We start from the raw sequence: 24,327 nt of genomic DNA on the forward strand, positions 1-24,327 counted from the left end.
ATTATACCTACGTATAGTAAAATATTTATGTCAACCCAAATCTGACAATAATTAGGCGTTTTTTTTCACTTTTGTTGTGATTGAAAAAATTAAAACTAAAATTTTATTTACTAAAAAAAAGTGGTCCATCTAATAAAAGACATTTAAACATTTTAGTACATATCTATTTATTTAAAAATAATGAAAATGGAAATTCCTCAATGCTCCTTTTTTCCAATGCGAGCCCCATGGCTGCTGGCCAGTTTACATCTGTCAACTGGCTTCGATATTTGTTTGCATTACACTGAATGATCTTTCACAGTATGCAGTAGTAGGAAAAATCGACAATATTAATAAAGCAATTGTTGCCAATTCTTTGAATTGACATGATTCTTGTTCAACGTATAACTTCGACTAAAATTATTTTTCAACCGTGAAAAATAATTTTTTGAAATATTATTCTGTAAAGCGCTGGTGGCCGCACATGAGTAGGTACCAGTGGGCTAAAGTATCTTACATTAAAGTTACTATCTTGATTTAATTTAAAAATGTGGTTACTATTATTATTAGGTAAGTACCTAATAAGGCTCGGTAGTGTTATGAGCGCTCACACGGAAGATGTATGTTCGAATTCCATCGACTACTTACTTCTCAGTTCATAACTACAATCTATCTAAAATACAACATAATGCTGAATCAGTTCTTTTTGTTTTTGTTATCGCCCCAAATATATTTATTTTCGGCAAAGCATAGTTGATGACCCTAAAGTTTTCATACAAAGTAAAATGTCGCGGGTATTTCTCACGCAGCACCTGCTGCTGCTGTGAGGAAGATAGATACCACGCGACAGCGCTTCGCGGCGTCTCAACCATATCGGGAATGTGCCTACTGTACTTAGGTATGCACTACACCAAAGCACTACATCTTTACCGTAGTCCGCAGTCTTTACCTGTTACTAGAGTTGGGTATTTCCCGAGAAAATCCCAATTCGAGATTCGGGATTTCCAGAAAAGTGTAAAAACAGACAAATTCCCAAAAATATGTTTTTTTTTAAATTATGTAAGAAGACTTACTAGTTTCTATATGAAAAAAGTGGACAGAAACACAAAACGATCAAAGACATATGTCTTATACCATATGTCGGTGCATTAAACACAATTAATTAAGCCAACGTCGACTCAAAATGAGCGCAATTTTTGCAACATCAGGGAATTTTGTGTTTCAAAAATTCGCGATTGTCAGACGCAGCGATTGACAGTCTGTGTTTTTTTATAATTCTATTTTAATAAGCATTGTTTTGAATTATTTTTGTTTTCCGACTTCTATTTTGTTTGTCTTCTTACATAATTTAAAAAAAAAACATTTTTTTGGAATTTGTCTGTTTTTACACTGATTTTAGGATTTTTACAGGTTTTTTTTTTAAATTTCCCGATATCTCGAGAATTCTTTTCTGGAATTCCGGAATCTCTAGATTGAGATTTTCTCGAGAAATACCCAACTCTACCTGACCATATTCGCGTAACTTCACTGTTTTTACTTTATGCGGGTCTATTCTATACACAAGACTGCTTTCGGCCGCTACGGCAGCTATCTATGGTAGGTTTGTATCGAAGTATTAGCACGTATTGTAACAATTACAATAAGTGCTATGTTTTAACAGCACCTCTTTTGGCGGTGGTAGACCTTTAGAATTTTAGGGAGGAGGCGGGGTTTATAAAATATTCCAAATTTACCCGCCTACTACTTCCGTATTTTTCCGCGTACATACCCCATAACCAGACACTCCACACTTTTAGTCTAGCGATAAACACGGGTGCTCATCTGCGAGTTATAGCAAACGTTATCGTGAAATAAAACATTTGAGTTGTTAGTTACTATTTGGAAATCAATTAAGATAGATATTATACACAACACCCTCGATGGTCAATCAACGTGTCGAGTGATAATTCATGGTCCCCACATCCTGAAGCGGGCCCCCAGACTAGGATCGTTGGCGGGCCCCCAACCGATCACTAAACCTCCATAGTAGCGTTTTCCAAATGATGTTCGAAGTATAATTATGGATATTCAGTGAATTTTTGCGATTTTTTGTGTTTGTGAATACCTAAATCCACTTGAAATATGGAGTTGTCGAATATTATCATCTAATAATTAAAAATTGCATCGCACAACCACTATTCTCGACTTTTTTTACTATTAGTGCAAATTTGTGACGATCTCAGTTATCTGGTCGATCCGTCACGTCGGCCCCCCTGAGCCCGGGCACCCAGGCTAGACCCACGTCAGCCTCCCCCTTGTGGCGGCCATGGTCCCCATGTCTGAATCGGGTCTGGTAAATTGTTTTTGTGTCTTAACCCAGAGTTTGGACCTAAATAGAAAGCGGCTTACACCAATCTCTCGTAAAAACAAAAAGTTTATTAATATACCTACCTAACCAAATTCAGCATTTTCCATGTCGTGTATTTTAATTGTAAGAAGGAAACATGCGTAATGTTAAAAAATTACACCACGTGGTAAGTTTTTTCGTCTCAATTAGTACATACTGTCACTGTCACAATCCAAATTCGTACCGCAAAGAGAATAATAATTCGTGCCACCGCTAGATGTCATCACCTTCCGCGCGTTAACGGCGGCCACCTCAACGAATATAAACCGCACTTCCGGTTCTGTACCTTCGCGCCGCACTTAAATCACCGCGCGCTGCATTTCTATTTCCGGCGAGCATATCTTCAGCGTTGGTGCAAGATTGAGGGGAATTTCTCTCTAGTATTAATATAAATATTTAATATGCAGAAGTGTATCACATACGAGAGCACATAACTTGGCCCGGGCTTAACAAACTAGTATGCTCTAATTAGTCTAATTGATTTAATTTTTTCACTACATATCCCTTTTGAATAGTGTTTAGCGAGTCGAGTTTTGGTATCTTCAGACACTATGCACATTCACATTTTATGGTAAATACACAACCCATACAATTACTAGGTGTCGTCCCAAGGCAAAGTACCGCCCTTGAGCAAACTTAGAATACAGTACCCGTTTATCTTTAGTCTCAAATTGTATTCAAATACCCATATTTTTTATGAGGTAGGTACTCATTTATTTTCGGCCATCTGAAACAGACAAAATTCAACAAAAGTCTTGAAAAAAAATACATAGTTACACATGGCATCATCGGTTACAAATTGTACGTAAAACATTTCACCATGAGCTTTCTTATCGGAAAAAGATGACCAATTTTATTAGATTCAATATGAACATTAATTCAATTTTCATAGCTAATTTTGGCGAAATTCATGAATTCAACAGTGAAGACCTAACCTAACCTAACTTAACAAATAATCCAGTATGTATATGTATCGGCTATTTTCAAAATTTGTTTGCTGCTGGCTTCCTGTAAAGTGTAAACTGACAAGAACCGTGTTTTATTTAGACATGAATTTTATGTCAGTATTATACGACCCAAAGAGGTTGGACGGTATTTAATATACGGCTACGATCAACATTTCACCGGGCGGCGAATTGCATACGTACAAGTTTCCGGACACGGGCATCACTTTCTACGGAGGATTAGAGCATTTTCACTGAACCGATTCCAAACAACGGTGGTTTTAGGTACGTAGAGGTCTGAGGCTCTGGCAAGGTTGAAGCCCCCCTATGATTTTTTTAAAACTATGATCTCTGTACTTTGTAATGAAGCGATCGCAACGTTGTGCTTCATGAAAAACCGTAATTGATTTCAAAATGTGTAATGATCGCATTCGTTCCTTCATTTACCGTCCATAAACAATTCATGACGTACTAGATACACATAAGTACCTACTTATACTAAATAAAATTAACATTAGCTCCGCTCTTTGAAGAAATATGAAAGATTACACAAAAATATTTACATGTCGTGGGCATTATAATAGTGACAGATTGTTCTGTAATCTGTATATATTTGCAATACATTCATACATATACGACAGGTGTCGTTGGCAAATTAAATCAAGTGATTATTTATAAATACGTCAATATGCAATTAAAAATATTTTTCGACGATTGCATTCTGACGGTGCTGCTTTACGGTAGCGAATCATGGCACCTTACGAAGGCTCAGAGCTACCGTATACTGAGCTTCGAGAATAGAGAGGTGTGCGGTATTTAGGAGCAACAAGGAGATAAGAGAACGCACCAAGCAGCCTCTCATCTAGCTGAGAGTGAAGAGGTGACGTTGGACCTGGCTCGGCCACGTGCTGCGGTTGCCAGAAGAGAACCTCAGCCTCGCTTGCCAGGTCTTCAAGCCGACCGGATTCCGGCGTCCTGGAAAGCCGCTAAATACTATCTATAGAGTGTATACGTCGGAGCTATGGGATACTGGTTTGACCTGGAATGAAGCAAGAAGACTGGCGAGCGACAGGGTTTCTTGGAGGCGCCGCGTTGTGTCCATTTGCTAATGCTAAGGGGCGGATATGGCCGAAGAAGAAGAAGGCTTTAAATAATCGCCTCGTATGGAGTCTTCGCCACTGAATTATTTACCCATCAATCACTGTGTAAGCGTCAGTGGCGTCCCAAGATAAAATGCCGCCCCTAGCCAGCGCCAAAAAGCCGCATCATTTTTTTTATACAGTATTTTTATCATCCTTTCATGAGTCAAATATCTAAGAAATGTGTTGTATGGATACATTACTAACAAAATATCAGACTAATTATTCGAAAATCTGCACGTGTCGTTTCTGGTCATCAAGGACGTCGAAGGGCAACGGAAGTAAACTAGATATCGCGAACCCGATAAAACCAGTGAGCTGATTTTTTCAATAGAAAGATATTTTCATTATTACTAAGTTTGGGTAGCTATTTTTATATGTTCCAAATGATTCTCCTTGATTTGCCGAGTAACCCTTCGAGTAACTGCCGATCCCAAGCGACGCTCAATCTGCCTACCCCCACGGGACGTCACTGATAAGCGTGTAATATTCTTACCTCCGTGCAGTATACAGCCTTCGCCACTGAGATAAGTAATTTTAAAGTCGTACCTACTTTAATGGAGTGTAAAATTGATTAACCAACCATTTCATACAATCTCTTCAAATTTCGTCTGTGATTTGAACGCACGTGCAACACAGTGACTATTTTAATTGATGCTTTCCGGTGCATATCAAATTCAAATCTAGCTGTATAATAAATGGGCAACTCGTATATTATAATATGTTTCTTACACCAAATTAGACGTGTAACATTTTGAACTCATTTATAATTTTGGTGTTGCCTTTTTTGTCATCTGACAACTCAAATAATATTATGAAATAATGTCTTGGTCTCGATTCCTTTCTTCTTCATCTGTGTCCACTTTTATGGTTACATGTATGTAAATATTGTAAATTGTACGTAAAACATTACACCGTGGCACAGTTCGCCATGAGCTTTCTATCGGAAAAAGATGACCGTATAGGTACTATACGGTCTCCAATTCTATTTGATTTAATATGAACATTAATTCAATTTTCATAGCTGATTTTGGCAAAATTCATGAATTGATGAATGAGAACCTAACCTAACAAATAATCCAGTATGTATATCGGCTATTTTCAAAATTTATCTGCTGCCGGCTTCCTGTAAAGTGTAAACCGACAAGAACCGTGTCTTATTTAGACATGAATTTTATATCAGGACTGTACGACCCAAAGAGGTTGGACGGTCTTTAATATACGCTCATATATTATATTTCCGATACAACATTTCACGATGAAGTGTGATACGGCGAACTGCATACGTACAAGTTTCCGGACACGCACTTTTGTACCACAACCACACGAGCGACACGGATTTATACTTACCCAAAGCTTTCTATATTCAGGCCATGGCACGAAACTGTGAATTTCGTTCGTAGTGGTAGTTATTGCTTATACTTCTAAATTGTTTGTTACAAATCACGATTGTTTCATTTTGGATAAAAAAAAAGTATTACGTTAATTAATATGAACGAAATACGTAATCGAAAATCTTCATGTAGGTACTGCGAACAGGTCACCACATTGCATTAGAAGTTACTCAATAACTAGCACTACTATCAGAATTTGCCTTTTAGAATAAAGACTTTCTATCGCCAATTTCCAGTTTTAGAGTCCAAAACTACATAATTACATTTTGTTCAATAAACCTGGATAATAAATCATATCTGGTTTCGGATGAGCTGATAGATACCTACTAATAATATTATATTCGTGGTTGTTTTAATAATTCCAGATAATGTTAATTCAATGGTGGTGCACTGTTTCAATGGTGGTCTAGTACTAGTCAATCATAGTCAAGTGCACAAAGTAGGGGCCTTTCATCTCGGTGAGGTCACTATAATTATATTTATGTGATTTTCTCAAAACCATGGTGTTTTGTGATTCTTTCTCCTGTATTCACCAACTGCATTACTATCATTGGGTCTCATGGCATTTTGTAATGAAAAAATTTAATCCAAAATACTGCTCATCTGTTTTACCTACTGCAGAAATTATGCATGAAACTGGTTGAGTTTTGAAATCTGCCCAGTTTTATAATATGTCATTTGATGGGTGCAAATTGCACAACGAATTCCGGTTATATTATTTATGACACGTAACTCTGCGAAGATGGGTTTTCGGCGTTAGCTGTAAATAAAAACAATTATTGCTCGAACGTGGAGCAGGAAATGAGGGTAGCCATGTTTAGTTTGATAGACTGTTTGATTATCAACAGGCAAGCCTAGGGTCGTTAAAAAAGTATCTGTCCCACAGAACAGATAATAAATATAATACCGATGGGCCATATTCAATACGCCGCATGGTGAAGCAGGATTTTGTATGTGTGAGTGTCCTACGAAAATGAAGCACGCATTATGCACGTGCAATGGTGTGTGTAATACACCAACATTAAATGAGCGTAAATGCATAAACCGAGAGCAGTTTTCAGTATTCGACGTATAACGTATTCTTGACACGTGTTTAAATTTATTCCGGATTCTTCCTTACTCGAGTCGGTTACCTGCTATCGCCTTACCCGTTATGTATTTCAGTTCCCATTATTTCTGAGTTCCCTGATCTGTACTGATATTTTGAGACAAAAATCCTTTGCGAACGAACGTCGTTAGATACCGGCAAGTATCAATACATTTTCTTTCGATATGACGGCCACCCTGCTAATTATATATATAAAACACTTATATTCTTTCAATATAATAACTCGTGTCCGGAAATTTGTACGTATGCAGTTCGCCGTATCACACTTTGCCGTTAAATGTTGTATCGGAAATATATGGTCGTTTTTAAAGGCCATCCAAGCTCTTTGGGTCGTATATCGTACTGAGATAAAATTCATGTCTAAATAAAACACGGTTCTTGTTGGTTTACAGGAAGCCAGCGGCAAACAAATTTTGTAAATAGCTGATAATATACTGGATTATTTATTAGGTTAGGTTAGGTTTTCATGAATTTTGCCAAAATCAGCTTTGACTATAGAGATACCGTATGATATACGGTCATCTCTTTCCGATAAGAAACCTCACGGGGAACTGTGCTACGGTGAAATGTAATACGTACAATTTACATGTAACCATAATAACTAGCTTCATGTAGGTACGAGTACTATAATGTAATTGAATGAGAGCAATTGCATGGGCATGTTTATTTATTTAAGAGAACAAAACATTGTGGACATAACAAATCTAAATTCAGATGTTCACAGCATGAGATTTACAATTGAACGTAGTTATGCAGAATGTAGCCAGTCCACAATAATGTCGAGCTGAGATAATGGCACTTTAGTAACAGCATGATTATTAAATGTCAAATTGTAAATAGTATTTTATTTCAAGAATATTTTTTTTGCGGCTTGGCTATTTTCAGCAGAATGTAGAGAAACCCTTCTCGCATCTGATCTGTATTTTTTTATTTTTTGTGGACTGGCTACTTTCTGCATAACTATGTCCAATTTTACAAATATTACCCTCACAAGAGAGAAGAAAATATTATACCTATAATAAAAAAACATAGGTACAATTTTATAAAGAAAAAGAAAATTTTGAAAACAAAAACATACTTACTAAAATTTCGAAAATAGGCTTGACACGAGGAAACGGTTCTGACCCAGAATAGATCATGGCTGCGACGACGTAGGTAATTGATAGGCGCATGTAAATTCAAATTCTTTAGGACACCAGGATTGGAAACCATCCCTTGCAATAACAGTCATTTGGTTATTTGGATAGCGGCGAATTAGCAACTGATGATGAATATAAGTATTATCATAAATCTTTCTCATTATTACCGTTCAGTCGCGTTGTTTTGTGTCTCGTATCATTCCGACTTGTCCTTTTAAACCGGTTTGCATTCGGCACGCGAACGAGAATGCACTTCCTAGACTGCAACCATAAGAACTGCATTACATTTTGGTTTTATCGACCACTTCTGACTTTGTGGTTTCGAATGACACATACATTCCTTACTTTCACAATACCTATGTAAAAATATCATATGAATCCTTTGCTATCTGGAACGCCATCAGTGTTGCCAACCGTAATATACTTATGTTATTGTACTGTAACTTTGGTTCTACATAAAATAGTGAGAAATACCCGCTATATATTTTTTTAATTCAAAACAAAAATAAACTAGGTGCTCCTACCAAAGTTTTTTTTACTTAAATTGATGCCTTGAAATTAACGAAATTTGATAAGCATGCTATGTTATCTACCTATAAACTGCTAGTTAATTTCGTTATAATTAGTTGGGACTTTTGTGGCTTAATTAGTATAACACATTGGCGCGAATCTAGTAGATACGGGTTCAAGTCCCATCGGACGTCGATTTTTTTTTTGAAAGATTTTTCTAGTAGGTACCTACATATCTTAGGTGTTATTGTATCCATACGTATGTCCAAAATAAAAATGTCGCATTCTCAAATCATTCAACAAGGCCATATCAGATGCTCATATATCCTAAATTTATTAGCCAAAACATCTGTTACTTAGTTTCATTTTTCAAAGAAGTTGATAATTAATTTTCGTCCGTTCTCTTTTCAAATGTCCTTTTTATGACCCCACTGTTCCCTGTATTCTGCTATCCGCACAGTTGAATGTGCTGAGGAACCTGTAGCATCATTCACTTGGTATTTCCAGGGTGTAGGCGACCTCCCCCTTTCACATCAACTCTCCGACGATGAGTCTTTCCAAATTATGGTTTCCCCATTGTCTATGTGACCAAAGAACTTGGACACATGTTTTAGAGCTGTTCTTTCACGTTTATGTTTTTCAGAGCGGCGGTATTTTTCCACTTTGGCGTCTATAGAATTCTTAGCAATACAATACACCAATAATCAATTAATTTTTAGCAAGGATTAAAATATTCCTTCCTACCTACATTTCAAAACTTTAGAAAGTAGAACGGGTGCGTACAAATATAGGAAGTTACATATATATCTATTTCCCTTTTCAAAAGTCCTTTCAATTTACATGGATTTCTGTAATTTCATCGCAATTATCTAAACCAGACACGTTTCTGTATCCATTTTCTGACGCATCCTTTCGTTTTGATGAAAATTTGAAACAGGTGGCTCGCCAATTTCACTCTCACAGTGTCGGCTTGGAATAATGGAGAAATCAATCTGTACCGTCCTCCCAGCTGACAAACGGACTAACAAAAACGTGTACAATCACTTGAAGAAGTAACAGTATAACACAGCGTTTCTCAAACATCGTGCCGAAATAGATTTATCGAAATTATTTTTAAGTCAGTATGAGTTTGAATTATTGTATTGTCAGTCTATAATACATAATATAATAATGTAAAGAAATATTACTTACAATCAAGAATTCAGGTCAAAGTACATAATATTATACCTACTTACATACCTATTATGTTTAAGGCGATTTGACCGTCTGCTGATTAGTTTATTATTTTAATTGTAGCTTTCTTAATTAAATACCTTAATATGTAGGAGCTATACTAAGGATCCAGTAGGTATCGATGTTTACCGTAACATGACTTTTAAAACTCTATGCTTGCACTTGAAAAGAAGTAATCCGATGAATATTTTCTTCAACATGAAAATAACGAAAATAAACTTTGATTCGTATAATATACAGGTGTTCTCGTTATCTGAGAGTTAATTAGGACCGCAAAAATACCTCAAAGCGAATCCGCGTAAAACGGGGACCAAATTAGGTACTTACTTAGTAAATGGGTTTAATTAGGACACGTTTAGAAAAGAAAAAGACACGTGAGCAATACAGAAATAACGTAGGAGTGTGGGATTGGAAGTTTGAAAGTGAAAGTGTTTTTATAGATTTTTTTAATATTCCTGCAAATTCGTAACTGCGGGAACTCAGATAATGAGGATTCCTTGTATTTAGTAGACGGAAATCAAGATTTAAGAAAACATATAAGTAGTGCATTTTACAGTGATGAGTACACGGTTTGGGTCAACGGTGGATAACAGATCATTTCGCAAATACTTGAGAGCCTTGGTGTTAATTAGAACAGTTAATTTCGTGTGTTTAGTCCAGTGTAATAGATGTACCAGTTGCTACTATATATTCCGAGTGCCTGCATGAGGAAATACAAAATAAATGAAGAATTCGCGTTGAGAAGCGCTGATACACGCAATCTGGCTGCACAGACCAGAGCAGAGATCGAGTGAAGTGCGTGATTTTGTTGATCAGTAGTGGCGCGCGAGTTTCTCCTGGAAGCAAACAGGTATTCGCGCCCACGTGCGAGCGGCGCCCGCCCGCCGCAGCCTTCTGACGCCCACGTGGCGTCGGCGGTCGCGCCTGCCCTCCTGTGCCGCAGACAACTCTTGATTCATTACCATTATACAACTACATAATATTATGTACATTGTACAATGAGAACGATGCTGTCGTTTTCCCTGACGAAAACTGGCGAATTGATGAGGAATTTCGGTACCGACCAAGCAATGGATAGTTTCCTTGCGAAACCCTGCATCTTATACCTGTAATATATAACTCTCTATACGTCATATAGTGGCGAAGGGTGAATGTAGGCTATTAAGATCCAACATGCATAGTGCACACTAAACTTTATCAGTCATACGTCAGTATTTATTTTCAGTTGACTATAAAATTGCAGTTAGTGTTGGTTAGTTTTAAAAATGCAATTAAACGCTGCGTAAGCCAAGCCATTACTGATAATAATCAAAAAATATCTTCTTCTTCTTCCACGGCGCTACATCCCGGGGTGGGATTTGGCCTCCTCCACAACCGCTCTCCACTCACTCCGGTCTCTCGCCACACTTCTCCAGTTACCGGGTCTTCCTACAGTATCTTATGATCGTTTGCTGTTCAATCAGCTCTTCCAACTCGTGGTTCATTTTTATTCTGAGGTTCCCATTTTCCAACGTGAGTCCAAAGATTTTGCGGAGTATTTTGCGCTCGAAGACAGCTAATTTGTTTTCCTCGTTTTGAGTTAAGCACCAAGTCTCATAACCATAAGTGACCACTGGCCTTATAATTGTTTTATAAATTAGAAGTTTACTTCTTCGGCCTAGAATTTTCGACCCCACCAGTTGCTTGCAGGCATGCCAGCATTTATTCCCGGAGATAAGGCGGATTTTTATCTCCTCTGCTGTCTTATTTTGGGTATTTAGGCTGGATCCGAGATACGTGAACTTGTCCATCCCTTCATATGCATGCTGTCCTATGTCTATATTCTGCAGCGGTACCTGATCGCGTGTGCTGACTAGGGAATCCAATCCCGAGCCAAAATTCTGATCCCGGGATTTCGGGATTACAATTTGACAATCCCGGAATCCCGGGACTGGTCCCGAGATTGGCATTTTTTCCATTGTTAGTATAAAAATTTTATATTTACAAATAAAATTGATAAAATCGGTCAAAAATAAATCTAGTATAATTTATACTATTTAAGACATTTATTGTTAATTTTGTATACGTTCAATCTTGGAAATACATAAGTTTAATGGAGTAAATAATATTGTAATATAAATAATAATGTGAATTAAATATGAGATTGCTGTTTCTGATAGTAAAGACTTGATGAATAGGTTAGCGAGATTTAAAATAATAAAAGGTGTACTTATGGCCTTTCCACTTCATAAATCTAATTATTAAGCCAAATATGAAACTGCCGTAAAACGTATGAGATCATGGTGGAATTACTTTGTTAATAGTGCGAAGCATTGTTTGACCTAATCTTTCTCATTTTTATTAATTTATGTGAAAACATAAAATGAATCGGCAACTTACACATGGGTATAAATCAAACTTCATTCAAACCCAGTTTATTTCTAATGTAGTTATTTGTTAAAAGTATTTTTTCTGTTATATTTTCGTTTGTATTTTATTTTCCATAAAAATTGATAAAAAAAATCAATCCCGAAAGTTTTGGGACTATTTTTATCAATCCCGGGATTCATAGGTATCGAAAATAGCTTGGGATCCCGGGATTGGAATCCCTAGTGCTGACCATATACTTAGTTTTTGACTGGTTTATTTGCAGCCCAGCGTTTTCTGCTTTTATTTTCAAAAAATATTCGTCTATCTATTACCTACCTAAATATATGCCATTAAAGATAATAATTTTGGATATTTTATAGATAAGTAGGTACAAGAATATTTTTTGATTATTATCTATCATAGCTTGGTGAATGAATTTAAAAAAAACTAACGAATACCATCTGTAATATGACGTATTCATAATTCAACCATAACGGATAAGTATGACTGAAAATGCGTGCAGTAGGTGTAGGGAAAACTCTATTTTATATTTCTTGAAAAAGTAACATGTGAATTTACAACAAAATTACCTATCTAACACGTTTACTAACACATAAGTACCTACTACATTCATTTAAAAAATATTTTAATTTTATGCATGAATTTCATTTTATTCTATAAAGTAGGTACATAGTTTAATCTGAATTGTATGGTTACATGTAAATTAGACTCAATATGAACATTAATTCAATTTTCATAGCTGATTTTGGCAAAATTCAAGAATGAAAACCTAACCTAATAAATAATTCGGTACTATATCGGCTATTTTCAAAATTTGTGTGCTGCTTGCTTCATATAAACCGACAAAAACCGTGTTTTATTTAGACATGAATTTTATATCAGTACTACACGACCCAAAGAGGTTGGACAGTCTTTAATATACGGCCATATATTTCCGATACAACATTTCACGGTGAAGTGTGATGCGGCGAACTGCATACGTACAATTTTCCGGATACAAATTTGTATATTATATATGTGCCAGTGTTGCCAACCGTACTATAATTATAGTACAACACTATAATTCTTTAAGATGTAAGGCAAAAAACATTCTTGTACCTATATCGTTTTCAGAAATACCTACTATATTTTTTTACGCTTTGATACTATCTATAATCATTAATCAGCATCAAAAATATGGTAACACATGACCATGAGTAACACTGTTACGTACTGAAATATGATGCAGGGCCAAGTGCAACATAGTATCATGTTCTATAATAGCGATATTAGTTCTATATAGCACGTACCGGCAAAATTCTCAAACCATTTTATTCTATAGCAAACGCATTCCGATCTGTATTAGTCATAATACCCATATCAGACATAAAGTCGACCCTTTTATTGTAAACCACCTAACATCCGTTGAAATATCAATTACGTTACGTTTGATATTGATTTTATTATTAAATCATTATATTGTAAGCAGTAACATATTATTTCGAATGTATTTTCGAATGTGGTTCCATATAAACAGAACGGTGATAAAACAGATCTATGACATTTCGGGAAAAATATAATATTTAATATTGAAATTGTCATATCACTACAATATTATGTTGTAGGAATAGATTTTTAACACTGGTTTTCAATACGCTGTTAAAAAATCAAATTGTATAATTTCTGCATTCCTAATCGGTGGAAAGCCTCAATTAAACGGGACTCGGTGTTGCCGGCAAGCTAGGTAGGTGTATCTCGTCTTAATCATATTATGTTCAAATTCTCGGGTGTCTAGGTACAACGAAATAATGAGCGGTGTGTTGGGGATAGAGTTGGGTATTTCCCGAGAAAATCACAATCTCGAGATTCGGGATTTCCTGAAATGATGAAATTTTGAATTCTCGAGATTCGGGAATTCCAGAAAAGAATTCTCGAGATCGGGATTTAAAATCCCCAAAATTTCTCGAGAATTCCCGTCGGGAAATTCGCGAAACCCAACTCTAGTTGTGGGTGATTATCAAAATCAAGCAGATAAATTGAAGTTTTTACGCCAAATAGCCAACATGCAGTGATTATAGGTAGATATATTACTTAAGTTTTACAAGTACCTATATTATTTTAATTAATAAATAGATACGACAAAAATGAATGTTTTATTTTTCCACTGGCTGTTCTGTTTCTTCATGTTCTGTTTTGTCACCGTTCTGTTTACTGTTTTGATATTCTGTTTTGTCCAGTTAATATAATATAAAATCCTTATCATTTTCTTCTTCCCTCAGTTGGAGAAACTAATCTCCAAGAACTACTTCCTGCATATGTCAGCGAAGGAGGCGTTCAAGAGTTACACCAGAGCCTACGACTCCCACGCACTCAAGACCATCTTTGACGTGGACACCCTGGACCTCATGAAGGTCGGCAAATCTTTCGGCTTCAGCACGCCGCCTGCTATCGACTTGCGTATCCTTTTCAACAGCTTCAATACCAACCTATACAACCGAAACTGTTACCAAAATGTATTTTTATCAGAATTATTACTGGGATTTGTTGTTAGCCGTTCGCATAATCGATTGGACTCTGCATCATCTATCTATATTGCAATATATAAACGTGCATAATATGTAGATATTATAAAAAAACAGCTTTGACGATGTGAACTGGATAGATTCAACAAAATCACTTTACATATCGACCTTGGAAAGGAAAAAGGGCATAATCCACACAAATCAAATTTTATAGGAGAAACGTTTTTGTTATGGTTTTCGGGAAAACTTAAAATATAAATAGACATAATCTTAAAGGGCATGATAATTAATAATTTTGTTTTTATATCCCTAATCTGACATTATTTTTATTTAGTTACTTAATTTTAAAAAAAAAACAACAAAAATAATGGTTAAGCGTTTTTCCCACGTTACTTGTTTTTTTTTTAAATTATTGACTAAATTTAGATAATCAGTCGGCATTTACTACTTTCATCATATAGACACAACTTGTATGTACAGCGTTATTACTTATTATCAATGAAACCTACATATTTTGAAACAAAATATGGTTACGCCCCTTTGCCTTTCTAAGGTCGCATTTTTTAAGGTGCGCATTTAGTTAAACCTCATTTTTTCTTATTGCTTTTGTTAGTATTCTCCATGGCAGTTCCAAGCATGAAAAGAGTCACTGGGTATGTGTTAAAATAATTGGGTCCTTTAAAATCATTATCTCGTATTTATAAATTTTACCGTAGGTACTGAAAGAAATCACTTTGTTATTTATAGGCCATCCATGGACTGAAACCGTATGCGGTTTCGAGCCGTGTGTAATACTAATCATGGAAATATATTTCCACAAAGTATATTATAAGCATCTGATCGTATCCGTTTATACCATATAGGTACTTACACTTACAAATTTGGTGAAAATATATTTTCATTAACGGAAATCATAAGTTTAGTATTGCACACGGATCTAAACCGCATACGGTTTCAGTCCATGGATGGCCTCTTAATCTTAATGATATCTTCCTTACTCTGCGTCTACATTCTACACCTACACCGACGAAATAATCATGTTTGATTATACATACTTATAACGTTATAACATAACCAATCCGGTGTTTCTTGGTCACATCCCCAGACTCCAGCGCATCTATTCTATACACAAGGCTGCTATCGGCGGCTATCGAAGGTAGTTTATCATATTTATGTATTGAGGCCGTTAATTATTACAATAAGTTAGCCGTCTGAACTGTCAAAAATTGCTATGTTTTAACAGCATCTCTCTTGGCTGTGCTAACTTCCAGAGCGAGATAGACAGTTTTCACAGTTTAGATATAATACATAAATATGATAAAATACTCTCGATCGCCGCCGATAGCAGCCTTGTGTACAGAATAGATGTGCAGGTTTCTTAATGAGTTGTCAGCCATTCTCTCCATGATGATTTGGATCCAAATAGGTACACATTGAAAATACATGTGAATTACATACAGAACCTGGTTTTCTAACCGGTATGTTTTTTAGGTTTTTCATAATGTGTAGGTTTACTTAAGTATTTTCAATAAAAATAATCTTACATTCTTAAATCTTTTATAATAAGTATCTATTATTCTCTTGAATTTAAAAAAAAACTTTTTTTTTTACAAAAATATTAATTAACAGTTATAAAAAGTGAATGGCGAATTAAAATAACCTTAAACTCATAATAATTATAAGAAAACTATCTCGAAAATATAAAAAATAGCGACTGATAAATATATAATTATTGGACTTTGCAACCCAACTTCCGGTTTAATAGGTACTAGACACTAGATCCGATCGGATAGTAGGTACCTATATTATTGACACTGGGACAACTGGACGCAGGGACAAGTGGGCGACGCACTGTCGAATGGGATGACGTTTATTAATGAAATAAATATACATTCGTTACGATTTGATGTAGAAAGTAGACGAGAAGGTTTAAGAAGTTTCTATCTACTACTAAAATTGGTTTTGCTCTTAAAATAATATTTTTTTATTGCGGATTGAGAATTATTATGCTTGACGCTTCATATGAAAATAAAAGAACTCTCTTCTCATTTGAACTTGAACATATGTACAATTTAATCATTATTTTCATGTGCATATTTAAATTATCACCGAGTATTAAATAATATAATAATACGTATAGGTACTTATAAGTATTAAATATATATTTTAAATGTAGGTACTTACCTATAATTCACGAACGTCTATTTATTTTCGAATTTCATTCGATTGCGTAGCGCCCAGTTGTCCCGGCGCCGAATTGTCCTAAACCCATATTATTCGATGTAGGGGCATACTTAAGAGGACGTTCTACAGAATTGGCCTTGAGAATTGAAAATATGATTTTTTAACATGTGGTCCATAATATCTGGTCTACTAGTTAATATAAAAAGGTCGTGTCAAAGTTGTTTGTGTTAATAAATTTGCTCTGTGACTGATCCGACTCATATTTCACATTTATTTCATCAGGGCTGTCGAAGACATAAATCATAATATATATTTATAATTTTAAATTTTTATTTATAATATATATTATTTAAGTTTTGTGCATCTAATGCCGGGTCCACACTGGCAACAAGTTAATTTGCTGGCAACCTCGTTAGATTTTACGATAATTATTGTAAAATTTCTTAAGCAATTATGGTAAGTATCGTAAAATTTAATGAGGTTGCCAGCAACTTGTTGCCAGTGTGGAAATGGCTTAATATCCACTGTGGTTCACGTAGTGGCATGAACCTGGGGTTAGCTAATTCAGGAAGTCAACACCCATGATAGAATTTTTTCCAGTTTTGGTTGCATTATATTCCAAAACTCTTCTGTAAAAATCGTTTCCGAGTTTATAAATGGAAATTTCTCGGTGTACATAGTAAACAAACCTACGAATAAAAAAAGACAAAAAGGAACATACTGATTCATCGCAGTAAAATCTGGTAATCAAATTCGCCATTTTGAAAAGCGACGATTTTGCGTAAACAAATATCACGTGGTTTGTACGTGTGCGGCAAACTTCGAATGTGTTTGTAATTTTGTGCAAAGTGCGAATGTAATGTTTTCAAATAATGGATATGGATTAATTATACCATCGTATTATTTTCTCGAAATCATAAACATACTATAATAGTATTTGAGTATCAACCTATGTTCAATTTGAATTGGGTTATAATAATAATATACCCGTATATATATCAATAGTATGTTTGCTACAAAATCCACCCAAGTTATCAGTACGTACTTGCACAGGTTTGATTAAAAACCATGATGAAATTAACATTTAAAAAATATGAATGCTTAATATTATTTTGACAGCCCTGTTTTCTGATCGGCTTCATCTCGCAGGTGTTCATAAAATAATAATAATTCTCCGCGTGGCAGATATTATCAGTAATAATAATAATATTTCTTGAAATAAAATCTCCGATGATTAGTGATTTTTGCGAAAAGATCGATTTAAATTGACGTAGTTACGACGCCGAGGTCCTTTTTATACTGAATTATATTTGAACGGCGGGCTCTTCAGCGGGCCCTTAAGGTGATTCATCAGTGAAACGGCAACAGTGTTGCCAACCGTACTATAATTATAGTACAATACTATAATTTTGATTCTGTAAAAAATGTAAAATACTATTATTTTACGCCAAATATGCCAAAATACTATAATTTTAAAGGATTCGAGCCGAAAAATGTTCCTGTACTATATTTTTTTTTACAGAAATACTATAATTTTTACGCCTTTGTACTATAATCAGCATAGAAAAATATGGCAACACTGAACGGCAAATAATTTTCAACCATAGGCGCGACGAAATTTTGCACTCGCTCCCATTCGGAGAGAGAATGTAGAGCTGAAAACACGTAATTTTGCTTCGTGATGGCGACGGCCGTAATAATTCTTAAATCGTGTAAAGATGACTTAAAACGTTACCCATTTACTTTAAAAAGAAAACATGTCAATGAATATATTATTATTGTTACTGATAAAACAATAAACAGAACATTAAATGGACACATGTTGGATTTATAAGACAAATTGTATTTGGTTTGACATGCCTCATTTGCACCCGCGACCCGCAATCCGCGCATCGCCAAGCGACAATCTTTTTAGACCGTGTCTCAACTGAGGTATGGCCTTAAGAGAACCAGAATCATGACAAATATTATTCTAATAAATCATTGTATTTAAGTACATCCATACAACCAGGTTTTCATTGTTGTCTACATGAAAATCACAACTTTGCGCTTTCGACTTGAACAGTAGCCCATTAAATTTGTGTTGGTGTTTTTTCCTTGACTTTTAACGCGGCACAGGTGTGACAGGCAAGAAGGACGACAGGCCTCGCAAACGCACGGGCGGCGGCGGTTACGGACAGTTCAAGAACTTGAACAGGCCTACAGCCGGCGGGCGAGATGACCGTACCAGGGTTTACCGTCAGCCGAAGCCAGGGTCCGTCGGGAGAGGGGACAGGAGGCAGTTTACCAGATGATGATGAAATGCATAACTAATTTAATTCAATCGGAATGTTGATACACAAAAATATTATAATATTATATCAAATGCCATTATTTAAAACAAGGTTTAATGTGTGTGTATCTTCGTTTACATTAATTATTCATAGTTTGGTGGTAAGTACGAAAAAAATATTGTCCAAATTGTCGAAAGGCACTATGTTTTTCTGAAGTGTATAATTGATTTATATTGTAAAGAAAAAATTGACATTAAATCTGTTTTATTTTATTGAAAACTTTTTTTTATTCATAAAATCGTATTATTTTAATATTAATACTTTAGACCGAATGTACTTGATGGAATTTGAATTTAAATTCTAATGGATTCGACTCTAACTAGAGTTAAGAGTGTGTTTGCCTTTGGTGATTGTACACGATGCCTGAAGATGCCGAAAGGCGAAACCCGGGTCGCGAGAAACGACTTAAATGGAATAGTACAGAGCTTGAATCCATTAGAATCGTATTATTTCCTTACCTTCTCTTTACTGGCATATATTTATAGTTTGGTACTTAACCTGTGGAATATGTTCCCTAAAGGATATGTGTGCACGAAAATATCTGGCAAAAAATATATTCTGCTGTAATTAATATAACTGACTTGAAAAATTACATTAAAATCAGGCAATATTGAATATATCGGTGTTGTCTGATTTTTAAGACCGGTATTTCGGTATCGAAAAATATTGGGATACAGGTTTTGAAATACCGCTATTGCAATCCCTAAGGACCATATCGCACCCTCGCAACTAAACTTCCACAATCCAAAAATCGTCAAACAGAAAATCAGCTTTGAAGTTTTTACCTTTCGCACTTTTGTACTGTGTTTTTGAAATATGTTTAGATATTGAATGAAGTTTTGGCTTGAATTTGATGACTTAGAAATATGAAATTTTCGGTACGGTAAATATCCTATGAACGATAGACAATGAAACGTAGTAATTAACTCAAAACACGTAAATTTGAACTTGTGGCGGTTTAGTTGCGAGGGTGCGAATTATGGGTAGTACCTAGGTATCCCCATAAGAAGGCGTTCTAAATGAAAAATGGAGTTAATAAATGAATTTGAAAAAAACTATCTAAAGAAAAGTATTGATACTTTTTAACGTTGCAGGGGCTCCCAACATTATTTTCAACAGTAGCCCATTTATAGTCAAAAATGGAATGGTGGGCATTTTTTCCCAATATTTAATCAGTAGGTACCTACTCAACCTTATATGAATGAGGTTTTAAATAGTATTTAAAAATATTACTAAATAAATAATGAAATAGATAATTAGAAAGATTATCCTGTACTTACTTACAAATAAGAATGACAATTTAATTACTTACTTTGATCCTTGGCATTGGATTTCTTCAATGCATTTTTCATGATTATGAATGTAGAACTATGTGATATGCTATATGGGTTTTGGGATTACTTGAACATAAGAGACATTTAACATTACTTAAATGTGTATGTAATTTAGCGAAGCTATTCTATACACAATGCGGCTATCGACGGTAGTTTATCATATTTATGTATTGAGGCAGTTAATTGGTACAATAAGTTAACCGTCCCTAAATTGACAAAAAGTGCTAAGTTTAACCAGAGCGTTGGAGCGGAGCACGGAGCAGTGGAGCAATGGGGTTCTACCCGGAGCCGGAGCACCGAAAATTTGTAGTACTCCACTGCTCCGGATGTTTTTTTTAATATTAAATTTTCGTCCTAAAATTGAATGAAAATATTATATTGTTTGACACTTTGCAACACTGGAATTATTTGAAATAAGGCAACACTGCCGAGTGACGAATAATCTCACTTTTTTTAAAGAAGAGGCAGATAATGAAAGACGATTTGCTGCTGGTAATTTTGTTTAATAACACAATCACTGCTAACCTTTTAATTATTCTTATTGTGCCATCCCCTAGCGGAGGTCGGCCACCATCAAGGCGATCTTATCTTTGTCGTCTGCTACCCGGAACAGTTTAGTGGAGCTGCACTCGTACCAATCACGGAGGTTCTTAAGCCACGATTTTTTTGCCACCTTTTAATTACTTATTTATTTATTTATTTATAAACCACATTTAAATAACACGTTAATTGTATCTAATGGCCAACGGCTCCAAACGCGCCCATCGCGGTGTTAGCACTTAGTTAGAATTAATAATGAAAAGTACGAATAATAAACCATATTTCAAAACTCCTTATTTTTATAATTTTTAGCATTTGTATACATACTAGCACCTATTAAAACTTTTAACCCGGAGCGGAGCTGGAGCAAGTATTAGATCCTGGAGCAGAGTAACTCAAAAAAGGGTCTGCTCCAACGCTCTGGTTTTAACAGTCCCTCTCTTGGCTGTGTTAACTTTTTGAGGGAAATAAACAGTTTAGACGGCTAACACCTCAATACATACATATATATGGTAAAGTGATAATATCTGTCACGTTAGCCTTCGATAGCCGCCTTGTGTATAGAATAAACCCACAGGAATGATTAACGACAGTGTTAGCCATACGAAATAGGGTTAACTGTGTATGGGCTCAGTGAAATTGTCTTTGGTAGTAACTTAACCAGATCATTCTACTTTAAATGTATACACTCCATTTCCCAGATAGCTTTATCCGAAAAATAAATCCACTTAGGCAAGTATTAATGATACTAATTAAAACTATCTCAATTTAGTTTCGGCTATATATTTAACGTCTTCATTTGTACATAACAGTAAAAAAAAACGTTCAGATACGAGTTTGTGTTTTGTATCTCCAAAGCTATTTTGTCGTAAATCTGTATTCCATAATAATTCACCGCCCAGCTAGATAGCTAACTAACTAGAAACAACTTACAACGCACAAAAAATGATAAGGCGTATTTTTGTAGCTACTGCAGTTTGCTTGGTAAGTATTTTTAATTAAACCTCTTAAGATCATGTTGTAACATTACTTAAATTCTTGGTTTCAATTTAAAATAGGTATCTATCGAGAGTATACTGACAGAAAGCATTAACTCATTAAAACAAGTTCTGAGATAATCGCAAAAAGGACTTTAATTTTTTTTCAAGGCGTTCTCCCACGTAGATTTTTTTATGATTTAAAAACATTTTTTCTACATTATAAAGACTAACCTTTATGGCAAACACAATATATGACATGTTACAAGTCCTGTATTTTGTATACGCAGAACGCATTAGGTCATTATCATGCTTTCTATCAGAATAAAAAAATAGCAATATGATTTAATAATGTTTCTATTTTCTCACTATTATATCTTATGCCTTTGTGCGTTTTACCAGGACGTAGGGCGTAAAATTGTATACATTTTGGCATTTAACCCTTAGAATGCTACACAACGTTATATCGTTGTTTTTGATAATGGCCAGAAATGCTAACAACGATCGTCGTTTTGCTTTTGATGCCTGAAATGTTAAGTTAATTTGGGAACATACTACTGCACCAGTGGTACGAAACATTGTTTATCTATTTAGTTTTATTGTTGTGAAATATAATCCGATTCATAAATGTTTTATGACTGGGTAGGCTTAGAACTTATAACTATTGTGTTTTTTTTCATGGCATCACCCTTTTTACAATAAAAACAAATACAAATTTCAGTTTACCATATAAAAATTTGTTTACAGTCAAATTCCTGGTTGAAGGACAGTGTTTTATTTTATTTTATGCATTTCAAATAATGGAAAAGACTTTTACTCAACTCAGTGTTTGAAGTACAGTGGATTTGTGCTATATAAAAACAGTTTCATTTATAAAAAAATAATCAAATAAAATCATTTGCAATACATATTTTAAATGTTCCAATAAACAAACACCATGAAAACCTTTTTCACAAATCACGCATATTGTACGCGATTTTTTAACGAGGCCACCATGAAAATTTTTTTCTTTTCTGCCGGGTAGTTTCCTAATTCCACTACTTTGTATTATCCCTCGTGTGGCATAACGGATTGTTTCCAATAACTGATAAAAATCAAAACTCTGTGCGCAGATCGTGCATTTCGCTCGCTCTCGCAATCGCCCGTATGATAGAGCGAGAAAGAGATATGTCAATTACTTGCCTCGTTATCTATTCAAAACGATAAATTAATTACGAAACGTGTTTTCATAATATTCCGATTTCGCAGAATCAATTAGAGCGGTGAGGTGTCTAAAAATAATACAATACTTTAATTTATCGACAATTATTGGTAGCAATCCTCGACCGGATTTTGCACAACATCGTAGCAGCCAAAGGGTTAAAACAGAAAAACAGCAAAAACTGAAATAATACGTTCTGTCAGTATACCCTCGCTATGATAAAATGGAGGTCTTTCACCTAGTTAGATTGTCTTTTCTTCCAACCAATGAAATCCTGGAAGGCTGCACAGTTTTAGTCTTCCTCGACGTTACGACTCAATTATGGCTTTTGGTGTTCTCCAAAATTGTCCTCCGTCTAGTTAGGTCTATACCAGTGGTCTTCAAACTTTGTCGACTCACGGAACCCTTAGAATTATAAGTTTTTTTGGGGAACCCCATCCCATCCTTAGAAAAATATATCTTAAAATTATATTCAAAGTAGATGAATGTGTTGTAATTACTTTATGTAAAGACAGTTAAAGAAAATTATTGTATTTATTATTAAAAAAAATTAACATATAATAATTAATGTAATTCACTCACTAGTAGATCAACTCGTATCCCAGCTGTCTCCTACCCTTGCATTATATTTAGTGACTGGGGTGTGCTTGCATTCTTTTTTACACAATTTGTCGAAGTCTATGTCTATTTGTCGAATTTTTATTTTGACTCGCGGAACCCCCTCAGAGTGCCGCGGAACACAGTTTGAGGACCACTGGACTCCATCCAAACCAGCCTTTCTCCGACTTCGGTGTCAGTATTTTTCATCCTTCTTCTACGAGGTCTATCAACTTTTCGCTAATCCTGTGTTTTTCGAAACTCCGTAAGTATTTTTATGTTTCAAGTTATGAATTCTGTTTTGATTAGTGAGGATTTATTTCTGTATGTATACACTCTATCACGAGATTGAAGTAAAGACCTGCGATATCATTCGACAAGGTGGTTCACCAATGTGGTTGGCTAATCCTGCTCCGGGCACTTGCGTTGGTATTGATACCATCCGTCCATCAAAACCT

The 24,327-nt window shown here is 35.2% G+C and overlaps 1 protein-coding gene across 1 annotated transcript in view; it reads left to right on the plus strand.

The window, feature by feature from the left end:
- The window catches only part of pit (probable ATP-dependent RNA helicase pitchoune), a 54,265-nt gene extending 34,826 nt beyond the window's left edge, over positions 1–19,439 (plus strand). The window contains exons 11-12 of the mRNA XM_085945334.1: positions 14,461–14,638; positions 19,006–19,439. Of these exons, the coding sequence (XP_085801460.1) occupies positions 14,461–14,638; positions 19,006–19,181 (354 nt within the window). The 3' untranslated portion in view covers positions 19,182–19,439. The remainder of the gene's footprint in view (positions 1–14,460; positions 14,639–19,005) is intronic.
- The last annotated feature ends 4,888 nt before the right edge of the window (positions 19,440–24,327 follow it).

This window comes from Rhyacophila brunnea, unplaced genomic scaffold (genome assembly GCF_057557595.1).
Source record: "Rhyacophila brunnea isolate RB1 unplaced genomic scaffold, BYU_Rbru_1.0 scaffold_18, whole genome shotgun sequence".
Classification (NCBI taxonomy): Eukaryota; Metazoa; Arthropoda; class Insecta; order Trichoptera; family Rhyacophilidae; genus Rhyacophila; species Rhyacophila brunnea.